Below are 22,450 nucleotides of genomic sequence, written 5' to 3' on the forward strand. Positions count from 1 at the left end.
TGTAAACAGTTGTGAATTGGTCTAAGAACCAGTGACCGTGTACAAATAAACTCTTGTTCAGCGAGTTACTGAGCTTGGTCCTTCAACTGATTATCTTTGGAACTAACACGTTACTGATGTGGCCGTTTCCAGAAGATGAGCTCTGGTTGCTTTTAATCACTTTGTAGATGTCATACACATCTCACTATGTCATAGCTTAGCAAACTCATATGCAAGTCTCTGTGCTCTAAAACTTATCCGTGCTTCACATTGTGTATATGTAAAAGGAAGCTCCTAAAGTTTGAGAAGTAATGCAATTTGATCTCTTCTAGCTCTGTCATGTTTCTTTAATGCCCTATTTTGTGTTACAGACTGAAGTTTTGAGGCATAGAAAATGAAAGCTTTGACTGAAGGTGCAAAAATCAGAAGCAAATTTAGAAAGTGTGTGAAAACTTGAATGCAAATTTTCAAGTAAGAAAATAAAAGTTGAGAAGGACAGCAACAGGCAAAAGAACACCTATCAGCGAAGGAAGAAGAACTGATGCAGTACTTTCTGTTTTATGGGAAGGATCAATGTAGAGGAAACCTGTGAATCCTAGAATTTTTCTACTCTGAATATCAGTGCTACAGCAAAAAAAAGAAAAAAGGCCTTCAGGTAACTGTATGAATGAGCAGTGTAAGGGAAGTGAGGTCAAGAGACTGGATCACCTCTCTGACAGTGCTATCTTGATTGAATGCAAACCAAAGGTGCAGTTTTGCATTGAATGTTGCATCTGCTGTATCCGCAAGAAGGAAGCTTACAATTAAGGAACAAGCTATCTTTTAATCCAGTTTAATACAGTCTTTTAAAGTTTTTTTTGAATATTGTGTGCAAATGAGTGGCACGAAGTATATTCATATGTACATACACTGGTGCTGTACAAGTTGCTGTAATGCTAATGGCGTAATTTTTAACTTTAGACCTCAAATTTCCTTATAAAGCTGCTGATTTCAATCTGGTTTAACAGCTTTAATTGTGGTTAATAAATTTTTTGGCAGCTTATGGTGACTCAGGGTGGTGTCTCAGAATAGTAACATGTGGCAGGAATGGTTAAGAAGGGTTTGTTTTTTCCTTCACCAGAAGTGGAAGGTGCTCTTGCATTGTGTTGCCAGACTGGAAAAACAAAGTGCTTTTTACGTGGCCCCTTGGTACCCATTAGTAGTTATGTCTAGTGGTCAGAGAAGTGATGCTGATGTTTGTCTTTGAGGTGAATTACTTGGCGTATATGTTTTACTCATCAAGGAGTTCAAGAGTACTTGGCAGCTCTTGCTCTGTGATATCATAGTGTGATTTAAAACACCAGCTGTAAGCTATAAACCAGCTCTATAAGCAAAACAATAGCTCTTATTCAGTGGACAGGAAAGCAGGGAAGTACTTGTTAAAGCTCGTCAGTGCATTTTTATTTTTATGCACTGCTTATCTGTGGGTCACAATGCAGGCATCAGCTTCTCAAATTAAGCAGGAAACACTTAATTTCCTCACAACTTGCAGTCTCTTCCTTTGAGTGAGAAGTTAATTCTGAAGGCTACAAAAAGCATCAATAATCACTGCTCTCTCTGAAAATAAGCACTTTTATCTCTAGCTTTAACCATTAAAAAGCTGCAGTAAGAAAGGCTGAAATACTTCCGTAAGGCTTTTTATTAAATAAAATCCGAAGAACTAAAGACTAAACAAAATGGCACTTGGCTGAAGTAGCAAGCAGCAGAAAGAAATTCTATTAGCTTTGTTAAAGTTACTTTGACTTGCACCCATTGCCTGAGATGCCAGCTGTGTTTCTTGCTTTTGAGGGAGAGGGGGGTGGAAATGAAGTTCAAAGCAGAATTCAATGCTTATGTGTTCTGCATGGATACTTTGAAGAGATCAAGGCCATCAAAACAGCCAAAAGCATAGTCAGAGACAGTACAGATAATTTGTAACATATGCCAAACAGGTGAGAGAGTAGATTACTTCTGGCACTAGATTAGATTATTTCTTTAAGTCTTCAAAAACTGAAGAAACACCTTAACTTTCTTTACTTCATATGTTCTGGAATACGTAGGTTTTTATAGCTAAGGCAGTGAACGTTGGTGAGAAATTAATGGGAAAACCAGGCTGCAGTCAGTGATCTTCCATACACTTGTAAAATGATTAACTTTTTTGTTTTGTAGGCCCTTGAAGTCAGAATTAAACCTGCATGGAAGAATGGGAATGCTGTTTCTTTTCAGAACAGTTTGTAGACAGTCTTCCTTGCCTGTGGAGTAAGGAGTTAATTTTCTTTCTTTAAATTTTTCGGCACTGACCCCTAGGCTTGGTTCAGCCCTAACATACGTGGCAAAGCTGGTCCTCAGTGCTACTGCCAAGTGGCATTGGTACTCTAAGTGGTGCTGCACTGTGGTGACAGCTCTCTAAATGCATACAGTGAGCAAAAAAACATGCACTCTTCTGGGCTGTTGTTTCTATTGTCAGAGTGACTTAACAGATGTTTCCTTTATTCAGTTACTTGGTCACAGTATAAACCTTAAATACAAGCTCATCCTTGCATCAGCCTGGCTGAGAGTGGTTTAGGTGAAGATCACCTCACCTGGAAAAGGTGATGGTGGAGCAAGATCAAAGAGATAGCTTCAGAGGAGAGGAGGGTGGCCAGCAAAGGGCCTGCCTGCATGGGGTGTGAGTTCGCAGGGAGCTGTGGTACACTGCTGTAGCTTCTACCTCTGACTGCTGATATGGACTCACTTGGTGCATCTCCTTTCATTTCTGGTTAATTTATTCCACTTCTAAAGAGTAAATTTGTCTTTGTCTTTTTCTTCTTCAAAGTGATGCAACAAAAACTTTCTAAAAGCATCAACAAAGGAACTGAGAAGGTAGGAGGTAGGCTGAGATGGTAGTTTGCATGCAGGAACTTCCCATCGAGACAACAGGAACAGAAAGTGGTGGGTATTGAACTCTTTGACTTCAGCTGGACTTGGACTGAGGCTAGGCTGAATTAAAGGAAGTGGGTGAAAGCAAAACTAGCATTAACAAAACGTTTGATTTATGCCTCAAACCAGCAGCTTGCTTCTCCTTACTGCCTGGCTACCCGAAAATGGAGTCTTTGAACAAAAGCTCTTCAAAACCACGTGCTGCTCTGGAAATGCTGGCTTTTCTCCACTCTTCCCTGCACGGTGATAAATAGCTGACCACCTACAAATGTACAGTTTTCAATCCTTCAAGTCACAGTTACCGGGGTAAAATGCAGAGTTCCTTCAACTCATAAGCAGAGGCTCCTGTCCTACAGGCTGATGGCAAGTTGCTTTTTGCAAATGTCTCTGGTTCAGGGTCTGCTCTTAATGGAGTAGTTTGTAAAAAGATGTTTGCCTCTTTTTGAGAAATAAAAGTGGAAATAGAAAAATATTTTTCAGCTAAAATCTGGGGGCATCTGTTTAGAAGGGAAAGACATGTCTTTGCCATGAGAAAAGCATCAGTCCAGGTCAATTGTGGGAGTTAATTCTACTGGTGTAGAGACTTGGTAAGTATTCATCTGCTTGGTAGACCTTCTCAGCTACTGGAGCACTTCTGTAACAGCTGGAACAACAGACCCGTGTGTTTCTGCTCGGAAGTAGAGCAGTTTATAGGAAACCTATTGACCTGCAGAGAGCCAAAGGTGTGAATTCCCTGACTGCAGCTATCTCCCCATCAGCCCCTCTACCAGTGTATCGGAGCCCAGCAGGTAGGCATTTCTTCTGTCCAGATGTGTTGCAAGCTTGCCGGAGGAGCAATTGCTTGTGGCATTTTGGTATTGCACAAGGGCTGTATGACTAACTGTGGCTTTCGTGCTTTGTTTTCCAAAATGCTTCTTCCTTCCCTGCTCAAGATACTCAGTAGTGACTGAGCGGCACTTTGCTGCTCTGCAAGTCTGGGAGGTAAAACAGTTGTAGCTTGAGTTGAACTTTATAAACTGCCAAATAGTTTTTTTTTTTTTTTTTAAAGTTCTAGCTCTCTTGGAGGAGGGGTAGAGGTGTTCTAGTTTGACCAAATCAAAATAGTCTTGAATTTATTTTTGGAAGGCTTTGTTTAAATGATTATCTGTATTCAAGGTATCGGGTGTTCTCAGCAAAACTGGATATCCAGTGTCATGTACTGCTTAATCGGGGACGTATTGAGAGGCTCTGTACAACTTCTTTCCCTCTGCAGTCAGTCCTCCAACTGTGATGGATTTGTAATCATCTGGCAGGCAGATGGGGGGAAAAAAATGAGAGACCTTTGCCTGTTATGGGTCTGAGAGATCTTTCACCAGAGTAACTTCATTTGTGCTGGTGTTGTGCATCATAGTGCTCTATGAAATCACATGCTTTGGGCAATATAGCCCTGACCTGTTTGTTCCCTACCCCTTGCTCCATCCCTTGTCCTGTGGAAGAATTTCTCCAGGATATTGGTGCCTTAACTGGAAGCATCAGTGTGTTATCGCCAGCTTGTTTAAATTCACGTAGCTGACTGATTATCAGCAGCACAAGCCCCCACTGCTTTGAGAAGAGCGGGGTGTGGGTGCAATTGAGAGCTTGGTTAAGGCTTCAGCAGGAAAGCTGAACCAAGCTGTTCTCATCACATCCTCTCCCTTCTGCTGGAGCTTTGCCATTGTAGAGTCTGGGGCAGAAAATTGTGGGGGGCCTGGGACCTCTCAGAAACGGGAACAAATTATGTCCTGACTCACTACTGGAGGATTTCTCACCCAAATAGTCCAAGCCTAAGCGTGACTGTGGTGTTCTTCTTTACGTGATTGGGGCATCTGGAGTTTGGGTTATGGTAAGATGCTACTAATGGTTTGTGGAAGTCAAAACCAATTTGTTTGTGTTCTCTTTGGTTGCTCTGGTTTCTAACATAAAAATAACCCCTCATCATGTAGCGTTTGGGAACTGTTTATTTCTAATGAGGGCTGACCTGAGTAACCTGGTACTTCCCTACAGCATATCCTGTAGCTGTTTAAATGTTCTTTGGTCTGTTTCATCTAAGTGCTTCGTCCAAGCTGTGCAACACAGGGCAGGGGGTACAGTTCCTGTCTGAGACTCTGCTTGTCACTTCTTTTTAATCACTGAAGTGATAAATGAGTGCCAAAAGCAGACTTCCTTAAACAGTTGCAGCCTCCCTAGAGCAGATGAGACAGTTCCTGCAGTGTAAAGGAAGCTTCAGCAAAATACACAACTCATGATTACAGTCAAAGGGTAATGTGTTCACAAGGACATAATCACAATGGAGATCCTTCCAATCCAAGGATCTTAAGTCTGGATCTGCTTTTGAGGAGTTTCTTGGACTGAGAGCTAACTGTAGCAATGGAAAAATCACAAAGTGGTTTTCTAGACCACCACTAGTAAAATGGAAGCTGGAATTAATAATCAGAAAGCTTGTGTGTTATGTCTGTGTCATGTTAAGTGTGATAAATGAGATAAAACTAAAGCCATGGACCAAAACCTCTGAATTGCTATGAGACTTCTGAATTATGGGGAATACAAAAGATTACAATGGCATCAAGATTCTGTCTCTGAAATGCAATTTTGTTTATTTTTAGGACTTTCAGATTAAAGGGTCAATGTAGCCTGATGCAAGAAGATGCAGTTCCAATCTGCATGCTCTTCCACTGAGCGTCCAACGATTAGGTGTTTTGATGGACTGGTGCTAGTCTTCAGTCTCAGCTGTCCCTTGCACCAGTATCAGTCTGCTGAGCAAGGAATGCAGAACTCAGCTGTTGAATACCTCATTCCATGCATTTAAGGTGAAAAAGATAAGGAAATAAAGCTAGTAGTTTTAAGTCAATAAGCCTGTTGGGAGTTGAGAGAATCTGCCCAGCAGTGAATGAGATGAAGCCTCAAAGGCTGTCATAGAAAACGCACAACAGGAGGAAGCAAAGCAATGGGAATAATGTTAGGGAGATGTAGTTTTTAAGTGATGTTTTATTTAAGTTCCATTTCTGCTCCCATGTCTCCACTGCTATAGGGAGGTAAGTAGTGTGTGAGCACATATTTCTGGTGGTACTCTTGTGCTGCCATGGTTTTTGAGCTTGACTATGTATACAAGCAGCACTTGTAGGAAAATTTGGGGTGTCTTTGAATATGATGCCGTACAAAGATGGCAAGGCAGTCTCTGCCCTTGTGAACATTCAACTCAGATGGAGGAAGCAAAGATTAGAAGAGGAAACAAAGCTAATAGGGCCAGCGAACTGGACAGGAGCCCCACAGCCTGCCAGGAGTAAAGCCTTGAATAGAAACACACCAGTGAAATCCCAGGGAGGCTAGTGCCCATGCTGCCGTTCATGCAGGAGGATATCCTCAGACCATCCTGCATCTTCCTGTCCTCAGGAAATAATTCAGACAGGATGAGCACTCAAAACAACTCCATGAACTCTTAGAGGGTGGAGCATGCCTCTTAATCCTCTGGCTTTTCACCAGTAAAATAACTGACTCAATCTCAAATGGGATAACCAAGTTTGGGAAAAAGCTATGAAACAATGTTAAAATGAGGTGACGCCAAGCTGAGTGGTGCAGTTGTTAGGCCAGAAGGAAGGGATGCCATCCAAAGGGACCTGGACAGGGCCCATGTGAATCTAACAAGGTTCAACAAGTCTAAATGCAGGGTGCTGCACCTGGGTTCAGCAATCCCAGACATAAGCACAGACTGGGAGAAGAACCCTTTCAGAGCAGCCCTGCAGAGAAGGACTTAGGGGTTCTGGTGGATGAACTGATCAACATGAGCCAAAGGTTCCAGGGAGACCTCATTGCAGCCTTTCAGTACTTAAAGGCATCTTACAAAAAAGATGGAGAGTAATTCTTTATTCAATCAGATAATGATAGGACAAGGGGGAATGGTTTTAAACTAAAAGAAGGGAGATGAGGATTGAATGTTAGGAGGAAATTCTTCACTCAGAGGGCAGTGAGGCCCTGGCACAGGCTGCCCAGAGAAGCTGTGGATGCCCCATCCCTGGAGGTGTTCAAGGCCAGGGTGATGGGGCTTTGGGCAGCCTGGTCTGGTGGGAGGAATCCCTGCCCATGGCAGGGGGTTGGAAATGGATGGGCTTTCAGGTCCCTTCCAGCCCAAAACATTGTGTGACTCTATGAAGGCTTTGATGCTTTCAGTCTTTCCAGAATCTCAAAAGCATAAAGCCATCAGTTAGATTTACCACCCTGGATGACATTAAATGTGTTTTGTTAGATGCTACCCTATGAATCAGCTCCTTTTGGAAAAAACTTAGTGGTGCTGTCCTGTCCCTGTAGTCCTTAATGATCTTAAGGTGCTGCTGAGAAGGAAGTGGGTTTTAGCCCACGTGTCCTGTTTTGTCTTTGTACTTCACTTGGTACCATGGGTTCAGAATATTTCCAGGAGAGCATTAAGCAGACAAACAGCTGTACAATAAAAAACAGCTGCTGTGCCTTTTTTGTCTCCTCCCTGAGGGAGATGTGTATAGCAGGGCAGCTTGTTTTGGGAAGTACATCTAAAATAAAACAACGACAAAAAAAATCACATAAAGGAGGTAAGTCATCTTTGAGAGGTCAACATAAGCACATGACAGGTGCATGTACAAGGTAAGGTCAAAACTGTGCCACATGCTTGGAGCGGAAGGCAGAGAGGCAGACGCCAGTCCGGAGAGAGCTCTTCATCCTGAGCTGCACTGTAGAAAGTCTCTGTGCTGAAGAATGAAAGCTGCTGGCTCAAGGCTTCAGTCTGAAGCTCTCACCAGCCTCTAGGACAAAGTGGGGGGAAATACAGGGAGATTCCACTTCTTACAAAAACCCCTGTCAACCTTGTTTCAGTATGTGGAACTGAAATGTTGCTTTTGCTTTCTTTGCCTCTGAGATGTAGCTCTCCAAAGTTTTCACATCCTGCCTACCTCAGGTGACAAAACCTTGCCTTAAACTTATAACTTATTGCTTCCACTCCTCCTCCTCTTTCTATTTTAGTCTTTCCTTTGATCACAACATCTGATTCTGTGACAGAGATGGTGTTGTGTGTACATCATAGCTTCATTTGTAAGAGGCTGCTGTTGTGTTGTTGCTAAAGGCTATTTTCTTAATTCTAACCAAATCTGCCAGGTAGCATTTACAGAAGCTTAAAATTTTAGGCTGTGTAACTGCTTTGGATAAATCCTGGAGTAGTTTGGAACGGAGCTCTGAATGCAGCATGGATTGGCCCTGCGACCTGCTCAAATCAGGGCCAAATTGGCTGCTCTGGGCCTTGTAGTTGCTGCTGACCTGCTGGCAGTAATCGTAATAATGAAAACTAATAAAAAAAAAAAAATCATGTATGATGGTGTACCATAACTAATGTTACTGTTAACCAGCAATTAAGGTATTGTACCCATATATTAAACTTTTATTTTGCTGGTATGGTCTGTTGTGTCCAATTGAGTGTGATTGTGAAAGTCAAATTGCTTTTGTCATGCCTGTTCCTTTTGGGCATAGGAGTAGAAAAGAATTTTTCTGGTTCAACATCTTAATAAAATCTGAATGGGCGATCAGAGTTAGTGTGTGTTAGAGGTGCACTTTACACGGAGCTTTTTTAACGTTCTTGCCTTTTTTTTTTTTTAAAAAAAAAAAAAAAAAAGGCGGGGGAAGAAACCACCTGCTGAATGAGACCAGGCAGCTCTCATGTGCGATCCTGTAGTGCTTTGACTACACGACAGCTCCATCTGCTGTTCCTGAGCTACAACTTTCCCTTTGTGCTTGAACCTCCCATTTCACAATTTCATAGTGGTTCATGTGCTTCTTCGTTCCGACTTCATACATCTTCAGACAGCCCTTACTCTTGGGAGGAGGCATTGCTTGGGATGTTCCTGACTTTCATTTTGCAGTACTGGATTCTTCTAAGTTCTTTAAATGTCTTGGCAATAACTGGTAGCTGTGACATCCATTTGCTTTACAAACATGAGGTTTTCTTTGCTATTCATGTTATGTCTTATTCATGCAAAGACAAGTTACTACAAGGTAAGAAGCCCCATCATCTAGCAGTAAGAGTTTTTGCTGTTCAGTTGAGTAATAGGTACTTATGATTTTTGTGAAGAAGTCTGGACTTGTCTGTGCTGTCTGGGATTTTGCATGTGTCTGTGGTTTGACTTCTTATGAACGTAAGTGTTGTGGTTTAACCTGGCTGGCAGCTGAACACCACACAGCCGCTCGCCAACCCTCCCCCCTCCCTCTCTGGAAGGGGGGAGAAAAATGGGAAAGTGCAGCCTGTGAGTTGAGATAAAAACAGTTTATTAAGACAGGAAAATAATATCAATAATAGTACTACTACTAATGTACATGAAACAAGTGATGCACAATGCAGTTGCTCACCACCTGCTGACTGATGCCCAGCCTAACCCCGAACAGTCCAGCCCTCCTATCCTGGCTAGCCACCCCTATCTATTGTTTGTTTATTGTGTGTGTGTGTGTATATATATATTATATATTGTTTAGCATGACCTCTGATGGGATGGAATACCTCTTTGGCCAGTTTGGGTCAGCTGCTCTGGGTCTGTCCCCTCCGAGCTCTTGCTGCACCCCTAGCCTGCCTGTTGGCAGGACAGAGCAAGAAGCTGAAACGTCCTTGGCTTGGTGTAAGCACTGCTCTGCAACAATTAAAACAGAGTGTTATTAGCACTCTTCTCATCTGAAGCCAAAACATAGCATTCTACCGGCTACTAGGAGGAAAATTAATTCTGTCCAAACTGAAACCAGGACAGTAAGGCAGTTTACCTGTAGAGGTTAGCCAGGTTTGATAGGTGGAGGGAAGAAGGAGAAAAAGGGACTGGCAATGAGTTGGTCTGCAGCATAGTTCAGAATCACGGTGGAGAATTGTGCTACTACAGTCACCATGGTCGCTAAAACTGGCAGAGGGAAGCTTTAGTTCCTGTACTTCTCTCCCTCTCATGACTGAGAGGCAGACTTCCTAAAGCACTGGGATATTTCTCAGTTTTGTGGGAACAGACCAACAGGTTGCATCATAAGTAAACTTGTAAATCCTTTATGTACAGAGTATTATCTATCATTCAGGAAAACATTTATATTTGAATATTACTATCTAGATCTTCCAGTTTCTGAGGAATGGGAATGATTTGAAGGGCTTTAGAATCAGTTCTGCACAGTAGCCCACTGGATAGCCTCAACCTGCCTCACCAAAGGTTGCTGATGTGTTCACCTATTGTACTTTTTCCCCCAATGTTTTTGTCTGTTGTGCACTAAGCTGTCTGCACTGAGAAGATTTTGGTATATAACTTTGTAGGTTAGGAAAATTGAATGCTTCATGCAGTCTTGTGCACTCTGGCTTTCTGCAGGAAAATAATCAAATTTCAATGTTAGATGTTTAATTTTTTCCATAAAAGACAGATGAGGCACGTGTCTTATGTTGTTTTTCTCAACGATTTATGACCAGCAGACTAATCAGAAAGGTTAAATAGGAAAAGATGCTTTCCCCTCTTGCAGACAGACATGGAACAAAAGATGCTTGAGTTGTACTTCCTAATAGTATTGGAGTTTAATAACTGCAGTATTTTTTTTAGCTCAGCCTTATCTAATCTTTCTTTAATTGGACCAAGGACTTTCATTTGTTCTGCCTTGCTACAAATCATTGTTGATATAGAAAGTGAACTTAAAATGAACAGTAACGTGCAAACGTAGAAGCAGCAGGTAAGTTATTTGTGTGAAATAAGCCTGGCGTGTGTTGTCATTACTTGAATTCAGTGAAATAACCACCATGTGCTTAAGTAGTGAGTTGTCCCACAAAGCAGAACTGTAGAACATAGCTTTATTTAGGTCCAGCACCAGACACTGGAGTGAGCTTATTCAGCATGAAGACCCTGTCTTATGTCAGGATTACAATGCACAGACCTTCAGCTGCTCAGTGAGTTACAGCACAGCTGCCCTCTCACTTCAGCAACAAGTCTGATCCTTTGGTCCAAGACTGAGTGAGCTTTGAGAGAGTTTGGTAAGACTTTGCAGCAGTGTGTATCTTAAGTTTCTGCACTCTGTCGCAAAGAATGCGTATATACGTGGTATGGATTAGCTGGATCCTGCAGGTCAGGAGTTGGGCTGTCTTTCCTGAGTTGCCAGGAGAAATCTGCCCAGCAGTTAGTTCACTGTGTTAGCAGCATGTGCTTCGATTTGCTCCTGGTCTGCTTCTTAACCTTAACTTGAAAGTATTTTCAAAACAGAATGTGGCAGGCTGGTTCCTGGATCATCTGAGAGGTTTGGCAGTTGTCTGTGTAAAAGCAGTTGGGTGAGCAGAGATGCTCAAGCCAGCAGATGGCAACAGCCTGACATCTGCAGGAAGCAGCACGAAAGGAAAAGGTGCTGCTTTGTGCTGATGGAAGTCAAAGTTGGGGAAGTACAGGTCATCTTCAGCTGATGGGTAAAAATAGTGGTGACTTGTGAATACATGGAAATTAGGCAGCATAGCTCTTGGGGGGGGCTAGTCTATTGATTAAAAGCTTGTGTGGGTGTTTTGGTTGCAGGATAAGAACCTGCTGGTGCAGGGAGCTAACTTGTAAAAGCTATTTTGATAAACTTTCCAGTACAGATGAATGCTTGGGGAAGAGTCAAGGGGGGTAGTGCATACAAAGCAATATGAATAAAACTGAAAAAACTGATCTTATGAATTGAGAATAAATTTCTAAGTCAAAACACAGCGTTAGCTTTATCGTCTCAAGTTGCGTGTATATATTCTTCCAGTATTTCTAGGGTAGTAGAAAGAAGGAGAGTTGGAGAAGTGATGTGACTTACTGAAAATTCTAAGGAGAAAAGGAGAAGAACTTGAAAAAACAATCTGAAAAATCTGTCAATTATACATCATCTGCAGAGGATTAATGCTTTTCTAAGAATAATAAAGACACATTCTAACAGGAATATTTTTAAAATTCAATCTTATCCTGAAAGGGGGAGGTTTTTTAAATAAATGGTAAGGTTATTAATGAATTTTCCTAAGACGTTCAACACTGCAGGACAATGACTGTTTTTGCTTGTTAACTTTTATTAAGTCAGACTTTGATCTGTTATGATTTGTTTGTTCTCCTGAATATATTTGGAAATCATGTTAAGAATGATACTATAAAAATGTTCTGATCTCTAAATTTTGCCTTCATTGTACAGACCTGTAATTTTTGTTGGCTTCCTCATAAGGCTGAAGAGTTTTGATGCATTAGGAATCTAAGAATATGAATGAATTTACTGTCACTTTTCGTCTTATTGAAACATTTTTTTCCCCTCTGCAAAGTGACTGTCAGCACTTACAGTGGACTCCGTGATCACTTCTAGCTTTCTGAGTGTGATGTTACTCCTTGTTTTTGACAGATTGATCACTTTGGCTTTGATGAAAACCTTACGTTCCAGCAGCGGTACCTGATAGCAGATCAGCACTGGAAGAAAGACAATGGACCAATACTGTTCTATACAGGCAATGAAGGAGACATCACGTGGTTCTGCAACAACACAGTATGTATGAAACAGATCCTTGACTTTTGAATTAAGAGACCTTTTTTCCAGCAGTGGCCTAGTGGAAAAATAAGGAAGGAGGAGGAAGACAATATCAGAACATTATTTAAAGAGAAGTTTGCAATGGCTTTATGACAGCTACAGGAGAAAGTAAGCTGAAAAAAGTATAGGACAAGTTTTAGGGGATTTGGGGGTCCTATTTGAACTCCACAGAAATCAAAGGGGAACACTTCCTTGAGCTGTGAAGAAATCTTCTAGGGGAAACACTCTGTGGTGCCTCAACCGAAGGATGTAAAAGTATGGACCCATTGCATTAATACCATTACTTCAGAAATGAATGAAATGAGAGGTTTTGATGGCTGTTTTGTGTTTATCTGAGAAAAGTATGAAGTGAGATTCATCTGGCCAGACATCAAGGATAGATGAGATGATGCATGTTCCCTCACAAAATCCATAGAAAAAATTTGCTTTCCTGACAAATGCAGGATGCAGTGTGTGGGCAGTTTTTTTAGCCACTTCGATACAAAGTCCACTACCACAACAGAGGTGATGTCCTGGGCCTGAGGGAAGTTGAGGGCTGCTTACGCACTGCTTTGTCAGCAGGTGAAAGCTGGTGGGTGATAACATGCTTCTGTCAACAAGTTATAATAAGTTGTCCTAATTATTTATTAGTTGAAAATAAGTGTTTCAGTGCTCTAGATTGTTTATTGCCAAACACTTCTTTCTGCTTCTTTGTGTAATACAGTCCTAACTCAAATGCATGCTTTTTTCCTGTTGTGTTTTTTGATGTCCTGTGGATTAAGCTTGTTAATCCTTCCATAGGAGTTCTGGCAGGATTGCCCAAGTATACTCACAAAACAACGTTGCTTAATACTTTGCAGCATTTTTTGGTACACTTGCCTTAGCTCAGGGTTTGTCTTCTACATTTTCTTTCTGCAAAGATGCTTTAAAACCAAACTGCAGTCTGCTTTTCTGGTTGTATTTTGATAGTGATATTTTGCTAATCAAAGAATAAGATTTGAGGTACAGTAGATTGAAAGTAAAGACTTTGCAAGTGATTAACTCAATATGTTTAAATGTGTGTTTTCCCCCAATCAGGGTTTTATGTGGGATGTGGCTGAAGAACTTAATGCCATGTTAGTATTTGCTGAACACAGATATTATGGAGAATCATTGCCATTTGGAAATGAATCTTTCAGTGTAAGTGTCGTCTTTACTTTCTTCTTTACATATGTTCTATACCAAAATAATTCTACCTGTTATACTTGTCAGTGCAATGACTGCTTGCCTGAGTAAGATGTGCTAGAAGCACACAACTATCCTATTTTTATTACTAATTCTAAATGAACAAACAACAAGCTAGAATTTAGCACTTCAAAGGACACCTGTAACAAATGTTTAATTTATCAGGCAGCTCTCCAACTCAACATCTGTTCAGGGGGAGAAAGATTGCTGCTGGATATAGCTCCCATGCTGTATGTAACCTGTGTTCTTTGCCTCAGGATTCCAAGCATCTGAACTACCTGACATCAGAACAAGCTCTGGCAGACTTTGCAGTACTAATTGAATACTTAAAGGAGACCATTGCAGGAGCCCGTTACAGTCCTGTCATAGCTATTGGAGGATCTTATGGAGGGATGCTTGCAGCCTGGTTTCGGATGAAATACCCCCATGTGGTGGTTGGGTGAGTGTACTTGTTCTGCTCAAACACCCAGCAGGCATTTGTTGCTTCAGTGCTATAAGTGTTAGCACTGAAGTGCTAACCTTATCCCATTGAACTTGAGTTAGTGGGATAAGGACTGTAATTCAAACCAGCTTGAATTTTTCACTTTTGGGAGGACAGGGTAAGTCACTCTGAATTTGGGACTAGGTACTATCTACCAAAAAAAAAGATAGCTGTAGGGCAGCAGGTACAGAATGTTGTGTACTTTCAGAGATGTGTATTAAGATCTTTAAGTAATAATTCTGAACACTAACTCTTGCCCTAATTTCTCTAGGGTCACCAGAATTCCTGGTGACTTGATGCAGGTGTGTAATCTCTTGAGTGCCTTAGTTATTCTCTAGCAAACACAAATAGTAATTTTCTCACCTTTCTCTGCTAGAGAGCAGTTACTTGTGGGCAAGGGCTGTCTTCAGTTGAGTTAGTACAGTGCCTAGTGAGAAAGCTTACTTTATTATTCTCATGTAACAATCATGTCTGTCTGAACTTATACTTAATATATTTACTGAGTCTTTGTGCTACTATCCAAAACTTGTAACCTTCAACAGCCTTTGCATACAGGCCTACAGAAGAATTTTGCAACACTGATTAGTTCAGGAAGGGGTGAGTACCTGGCTGAATTATAAATGCTACTTAAATAGTGACTGTAGGGAAAGTGTTGCCCAGAGGATAGAAATTGACTTTGCAGGGGTTCAGGATGCGTATGTTTCTCAAAAAAAATACCTGTTTTATATCTGTTTGTAGAGCTCTGGCAGCCTCTGCCCCAATCTGGCAGTTTGGTGATTTGGTTCCCTGTGGTGCTTACTTCACTATAGTAACTAATGATTTCAAGAAGAGTGGGACTGGCTGCTCAGAAAGTATCCGGAATTCCTGGAGTGCAATTAACCACCTTTCCTCAACAGGTGAGACCTCACCAATACATGTTTAAAGGGTCGTAATGTTCAGGATTATGTTATGACTTCATAAAATCAGTGAGTTTGCATCATAACTGTAGCGCGTGGATGTGTTTGTGGTGGTGATAAGTTTTTGTTTAACCATATTCTCAGTAATAAAACCTGTTAATTATGTTCAGTGTTATTTTATGAATGTCTGTTTTGTTGGATCATGTGCTTTATTCACACGTGGCAGGTCTTGGAATCCAGGGTCAAACACTCCTGAGATCTAACAAGCTAGAACCTCAATGTTTGTATTCCTTTCTGACAAAGTAGAACAGATGTTTTATTTCTAAAAATAATAAAACAAACAAAACTTAACAACCAACTGAGGCAATCAAGTATAGGAAATTGCTACAGTCTTTATAGCACTAGTTTTAGTGCTAAGGTGAATATTTCAGATGAGGTCTCTGGCTTATGGGAAAAAAATAAAAAACAAACAAAAAAACCACACCTTTGCCACTTCAGCATCCTACAGAGATCCTGGTATGCTGAGTTAACCAATTCAAGTCAGAGAAGCTGAACTGGAGGGGTTCTAGATCGGTTCTAGATCAGATGATATAATGACAGCAAAGGCAAGGAGACTCCTGAGCTAGCTTGTTAGAAGCTTTTATTTTTCTGGAAGAAGAGAGCCCTGATGTTTCCTGTCAAAAAGATGCCAAGTGACTTGTACATCCCTTTTTTTAGATAACATTATCTTAACGTCCATTCAGGTTATGTTTCCCTTTGCTTAAAGATGCTGACTAAACTTTGATCTGCTCTGCTTGTGTGCATGTGGGGTAACTTCACTCAGTATAACTGATCTGGTGAAAATACCTAACATGGGTCAGTTGTGCTACTATTAATACATTACTTTTTTTTATATTAAAGATGCAGGTTTACAATGGCTTTCCAACACATTTCATTTGTGCAGCCCATTAAAAAATCTTCAGGATGCTTCTATGTTGAAAAGCTGGCTGAGTGAAACATGGGTAGACTTGGCTATGGTGGACTATCCCTATAAAGCTGACTTCTTACAGCCTCTGCCAGCTTGGCCCATACAGGTAATTGAGGACTGTCTTGGAGGATTGATTAAAGCTTGGACTGTTGAAGTCTTTTCCACTTAGTTTAACTCTTTTCTTGTATTTTTGGATCTGTATAGCCAACATGGCTGAAAAAGGGGAATGAGCATCATTCTTGTGCATCAGCTGTTTGTTGACTGCCACAGGTTGTATCAAGAGCCAAGAATTTTAATTGGGAAACGTAAAGTTTGTTTGCTTGCATTACATGCACTGCACAAATGGAATATGGCTTAATGATAATGCTCAGGGTATGTCATCACAGATGCTTTCTGGTGGTGGTTTGGATATACTTTGAAGATGAAACTGATGTCCTGTCAGGTGTTGTGTATTTAACTGTATTTCTTGCTGACTGAGACCCCATCTCTCCTCTTCATTGTAGGAAGTTTGCAAGTTCTTGAAGGATCCCAGTCTCTCTGACAAACTGTTGCTGCAGAATGTTTACCAGGCAGTGAACGTCTACTACAATTATTCAGGGGAAGCCTCATGCTTTGACATGTCTGAGACTGCAACAAAGAATCTTGGTCAGTTGGGTTGGTACTATCAGGTATGTGCTCTATCCTTTCATTTGTAACTCAGTGAGGTTTTTTGGACTAGAGGTGATGGGAATTGCCATGTCAATACGTTGGACCAGATATAAATTGATGGGGCTGTGCTGCACAAGCATCGGTAAGGACTCTGCCTGTTTATACACTGCTTTAAACAGAACCCAGGTCTTTGAAAATAAAAAAGGGTAGGATTTAGAACTGAAAATTAATGGGATTACAATAACATTTCAACACATCAAGGATGAGTTATGTTTTCAGATGTCCTCTAAACAAAATCACAAGCTGTATCTCTTTTTCTGTCTGGTTTAGAGCTTGAACTCTTTCTTATGCATGATTTTTATTGTTAGTCCTATAAACAAGCAATCACTGGGGAAAATAGGGTAACCGGTTGAAATATTGCTACTAATGTTTGCTCTGTAGAAAACATGGGGGTGGAGGGGAGGAAATAAGTACTACTATAGTAAAGCAACTTATTTCCTGGTGATAGAGAGCTTGAGGCAAGTATGATTGTAGCGAGGAGGGCAAGGCATGAAAGAGAAGCTACCTTCCCAGGAGGTTTAGGTTGTCTTTGATTGCAGAGTTTCAGTTCTGTACATCCCTTTCTAGTCAACATGAAGAAGCAGCATTTTAGTCTTCTATTCTCCTTGAACTGCACCCTTCAAGCCCACTGTCTGTGCAAATATGTCAGGAGATATTGATACTGATTTCTTTCAACTAAAGCTATTTATCCTGTAGCTCACTGAGATGCAACCTTTCCCTTCACATACCACAGGGATCTGTAATTTTGTTAAGGTGTCCAGGGCATTCTGCGCTTCCTGTCTCATTTACTAAGCAAGCACACGTAGCACTTAGTGTTCAGCTGCTCTGCTGAGAAGAGCTAGTGATGCCAGAAAAAAGGTATAAAAATCAGTGTTCAGGCTGTCATCTGCTCTTGGCTACTGTCTACTGTTTCTCCTGTGCTCCAGACAGCACCAGATGTGCAGGCTCTGAAGTTACTTTGAGATAGGCAGGGGGGACACCATGTGGGTAACAAAGAATATGGCAGCTGGACTCAAAAATACATCCAATCTGCAGCTTGTTGCAGATGACGTGCTTCTGAAGGCTTGGAGGGAAAGACACAAGTAGGAATAGACTGAGTTAATCCCCACCATGGCAATTAATCTATGTGGCTTCCAGGCTACAACTTTTTGTTCTTCCTCTCTAGTATTGCTAATGTCAGGAAATGGTTCTTGCATGGAAGATGAAGCTTTTGCTTGATACCTGTGTTGTGATAGTTTGGTAATTACCAATCATGTTGTTTATGCTTTTTAAATGCTACACACATAGTTAAGGGACAGTCTCATGGATGCATCTTGTTGCCCTGCTCTCTTCCAGGTTTGCACCGAGATGGTGATGCCCATGTGTACAGATGGTGTCAATGATATGTTTGAACCTCAGAAATGGGACTTTGATGCACTTTCAGAAGAATGCTTCAGGTTATGGGGAGTGAGACCTCGCCCCTCTTGGGTTCTTTCTATGTACGGAGGGAAGAACATCAGCTCACACAGCAACATCATTTTCAGGTGAGCCTTGTTTCAGAGTTGTCTTCCTCCAGTTTGGGCTGTCAGTACTAACTGTGTGGGTCGGTGCAGGCAGCAGGAACAACCACAGACCTATGGCTAAAATGTGAAGAGTAAATTTATTTTTGTTACCTTTCCAAACATGGAAGGTACACTGAGATACTTCTCCGCTTAGTGACAGCTCTGGGAGGAGGTAAGATGGGGAGTATCAGGGAGCATGAGAAGGAGAGACTACTAGAATCACTTCCTTCACTCCCTGAGGCAGGCCCAAAAGACCAGTGTAGTCCCAAAGCTGGGGAAAAAAAGGGAAACCTTGAAGAAAACAAATGGCTGACCACAGTGACCTAAAAGGTAAGGGGCAATGGTGACAAGTTCCTGCCCAGGGCAGCAGGCACATCTCAGTGACTATCCTGCCTTCCCAGGTGCCAATGTGCAATAGGTATGAGACTCTGTAAGTGGAACTGAACAATACTGAGGATGACAGTTCATCTAGGCTTGGAGGCCTTATAAAGGTTAAACAGCTTCAGCAAATTAAAAAAGACAGGTCGTTATCATAGGAGACTCCCTTCTGAAGGGAACAGAAGGCCTGATATGCAGGTTGAACACACTTCACAGGGAATTCTGCTGCCTCCCTGGGGTTAAAGATATGAAGAGAAAGCTTCCTACCCTGGTACAGGCCCATCTGTTACCATTTTTTTGGGTAGGTAGCAATGAAGTTCCAACATGGAGTCCCAAGGCCCTATTGCCCTCATATAACTGGTTTAAGGGATCAGGAGCACAAGTAGTGTTCTCCTCCATTCCTCCAGTTATAGTAAGTGATGAGGAGAGAAACAGGAAGAGCCAGCAGACCAATACCTAGTTCCAGGCCTGATGTCACTGTCAGAACTTGGGTTTTTTGACAATGGGTCATTCTACATGATACCAGGCCTGCTGACAGCAGATGGGATAGACCTATCTCCAAGAGGGAAGAAAGAGGGGAGATTTGAAGGGGGAAAATGAGATAAATCCAGACTTGCTAGAAACAAACCTGGTAGGTGACACACCAATGTTTGTGGGACAGTGTGCTAGCAAAGTCCTTTGGTCCCCTTTCCCAGTGGAGACAGGAGATGGAGAGCCATGTCACAGCAAAGACAAGGGGTATTGATGGGTTAGAAATCACAAGTGCCTGAGAATGGTTCTATAGGAATTTGGGCTTCCACACACACCCCTTCCAAGAGGTGCTGGGGTTGTAAGCCCAGCTCAAGTGCATCTACATCAATGCATGCAGCATGGGCAACAAACAGAAGGAACTGGATGCTGTTGTGCTACCTGGCGCAGTAGCACTGGATGTTTGGGAGTGTTTGGATTGCCTTGAGAGTAATAATGGTGATGACAGGGTTGAATGTTTATGGGTAAGAATCGGGGGGAAGGCCAGTGAGGCAGATGTCCTGGTGGGTGTCTGTTATAGGCCACCTAACCAAGCCAAAGAGGCAGACAAAACATTCTACAACAGCTGCGAGAAGTTTCACAATAGCTAGCCCTTGTTCTCATGGAGGACTTTAACTTACCAGATGTCTGACTATGGAGAAACTGCATCCTTTATTGGATGTGGGGGGATATATAGTGACAAGAGATAAGAAAAAGGCTGAGGTACTTAATGCCTTCCTTGCCTCAGTCTTTAGCAGCAAGACCAGTTCTCTGGATACTCAGCCCCCTGAGCTGATAGATATTGACAGGGAGCAGAAGAGGTGCAAGTGTGGATCTACTTCAGGGTAGGAGGGCTCTGCAGGGGGATCTGGATAGGCTGGATTGATGGGCTGAGGCCAACTGTATGAGGTTGAAGAAGGCCAAGTGCTGGGTCCTGCACTAGAGGCACAACAACCACATGCAGCACCAGAGGCTGGGGGAGGAGTGGTGGCTGGAAAGCTGCCCTTTGGGAATGGACCTGGGGGTAGTAGCTGATGGCCAGCTGAGTAGGAGCCAGCAGTGTGCTCAGGTGCAGCAGCATTCTGGCTGGTACCAGAAAGTGTGGCCAGCAGGACTTTAATTCCTTGTAGTTACGCTGCAGTAATCAACAGATTAACATAATGATAAGTAACAATGGTACCTTACCATGGCTCTATATCACCTGCTATCATTTGGTGGCAAATAGAGACTGTGTTTATATCCCTGAGGCAATATTTGAAAAGTATATTGCTTTTGTTACCAGGTAAGGGCAAACTGGTCTTGGCTTTGTGAAGCAATGGCTATTGAAAAGAAAGCATTAGCAAGATCTATCACCACATTCCAGGGCTGTAAATTTTCACTAATTTTGTCTATGAGAGTAATCGTGTCTGGAGACCGTAACTGCAAGTGGAGGGAGTGACTTCGTTCAATTCTCTGTAGTCTGCAATCATCCCCCCAAGTGCTGATTTTTGAACAGGCAAAATAGGACTATTAGAAGCAATCATGGTTTCTTTAACAATTCCCACTTCTTGTGTCTGAATAGTTTGAGTAATTTGAGTAATTCTTGAGTAATGTGATACTGTTTTAGAGTTACCACCTTGGTAGGCATGGGCAGCACAAGAAGATCCCATTTTGGGAATCAATGCAAAGCTATTATAGATGAAATAATAAATCCCCCTTGCAGTGTCCCGAAGCAAAAATGACCATTTAGTTTCAACTGTTTGTCCTGCCAACACATTAATACCACAAGTATATCTGTTAACACTGTTGTGGCAAACGGTGGAATTTCCTACTGTTAAACTAACCTTAGCTGGGATGGTGGGGGTGGGATTTCTTCCAATCCACAGATCTGTGACGTAGCTTCTTTACAACTCACATTACTGTGTACTAAAGTAACTTCAGCTCCATTATCCACCGGAGCTAATGCACACAAAATCCCTCAAGACTACTGCTTTATAGTTGCAGGAATGTAGGGGTGTCAGTCCCCCTCACCTTAGGAAGGTACAGTGGTGGCAATTCTGGGGGACCTGCCAAACTTTCATTTCTACTATTTTGGAATTTGCCATATTTGGGTACTTTTTAACCCATTCCTCCCCCCACTTACTGAGTAGCAAAAGGATCTGTCTCTAGCCTCCCAGCTGAATAAATGATGGGAGTGCTTTGTATTGCTCTTGAGAGTAAAATGGTTGATCTACAGTGGCTGAAGAAGCCAACTGTTCTGTCACTGCCTGGGGAACTCTAAAAGAAGAGTCTGGGCTGGGATTCTGCCAAATGTAATTTTCTTCCCCTGTTGATTTCTTCTTATCTTGTGGCCAAAGTCCAGGTTTCCCATGCTGGTAAATCTGTCTAGCTTTTAAGAAGCCAAAGCACTGTCTCTTCCACATAAAAGGAAAGTCTAATCAAGCTCTAGCTATAACACAGGATCTTGGTCACTGAAATTGTTGCTGTGGGTGATAGCCTTGTGGAAGGCTGGTGTGATGTTCCCCTTTCTCTTTGACTTCAAGTTTGTCTGAAAGTCTGAAAATGTTTTTATATGGACAAAATGTAAATTAAATGTTTGTCTAGTACAAAAACTAGTCAATGCTGTTTTCTGTCTACTCAAAACCATTACTTATTTTAAGGTTAAACTCTGCTCAGCTTTCTATAGTGGAAGGTTTATACAGTTATACGTCTGCTGTGAGGCGATGCTTATTTTGAACAGCTTAAGACTGGCTGTTTGTGATGCTGTTATGTGCTAGAGAGACTTTTAATAAACGCAGTCAAAGCCTGTGCCCTCAGGAGTTCTGACTCTGTACTGATTGCCCATGGCAGGCAGCTCCTGGATATATTCCTCTGTGCTCTGCCTCACATTGTGCAAAGCCTTTTCAGAGAAAAACACATAAAAAGAAAATCAGAATTAGTCTGTTGGACTTGGTAAACAGCTGTGTATTTTAAAGTAAGAGTCCTCAGTGGAATTAGGTATTATTCTCTGGATCTGTTAATGTTGGTCTGTCTGGCTCCAAAAGCCTGTTGCTTTCCTCTCATTTGATTCTTACTGTTACTGTGTACCAGCAGGATATATTCTCTAGAGTGAGGAAAAAAATTGCCAAAAAGGGTAGAATTTCTCTTTAGGTCATTTTTCTTTATTTTTAACTAATTTAACTTTTGCGGTGTTTATTTCCTAGGCTTTACAGATCTGTACAGCAGAAATTGGCTTTGTAAGCGATAGACAAGCAAACAAATTTAGTGGTTAAGAATTTATGCTAGCCAAAGGAGGTTGAAATGAGAGAAGTTTGAAAACAAC

At 41.7% G+C, this 22,450-nt stretch overlaps 1 protein-coding gene across 2 annotated transcripts in view; it reads left to right on the plus strand.

Moving 5' to 3' along the window:
* PRCP (prolylcarboxypeptidase) overlaps positions 1–22,450 on the plus strand; it is a 43,405-nt gene that overhangs the window by 3,670 nt on the left and 17,285 nt on the right. For both annotated transcript variants that reach the window (XM_082775022.1, XM_082775021.1), the window contains exons 2-8: positions 12,286–12,426; positions 13,525–13,626; positions 13,929–14,110; positions 14,891–15,048; positions 15,949–16,121; positions 16,519–16,683; positions 18,059–18,246. In XM_082775022.1, coding sequence (XP_082631148.1) covers positions 12,286–12,426; positions 13,525–13,626; positions 13,929–14,110; positions 14,891–15,048; positions 15,949–16,121; positions 16,519–16,683; positions 18,059–18,246 — 1,109 coding nt within the window. The remainder of the gene's footprint in view (positions 1–12,285; positions 12,427–13,524; positions 13,627–13,928; positions 14,111–14,890; positions 15,049–15,948; positions 16,122–16,518; positions 16,684–18,058; positions 18,247–22,450) is intronic.

The sequence above is a fragment of the Aythya marila genome, assembly GCF_965140915.1.
Source record: "Aythya marila genome assembly, chromosome: 1".
NCBI classification, from domain to species: domain Eukaryota; kingdom Metazoa; phylum Chordata; class Aves; order Anseriformes; family Anatidae; genus Aythya; species Aythya marila.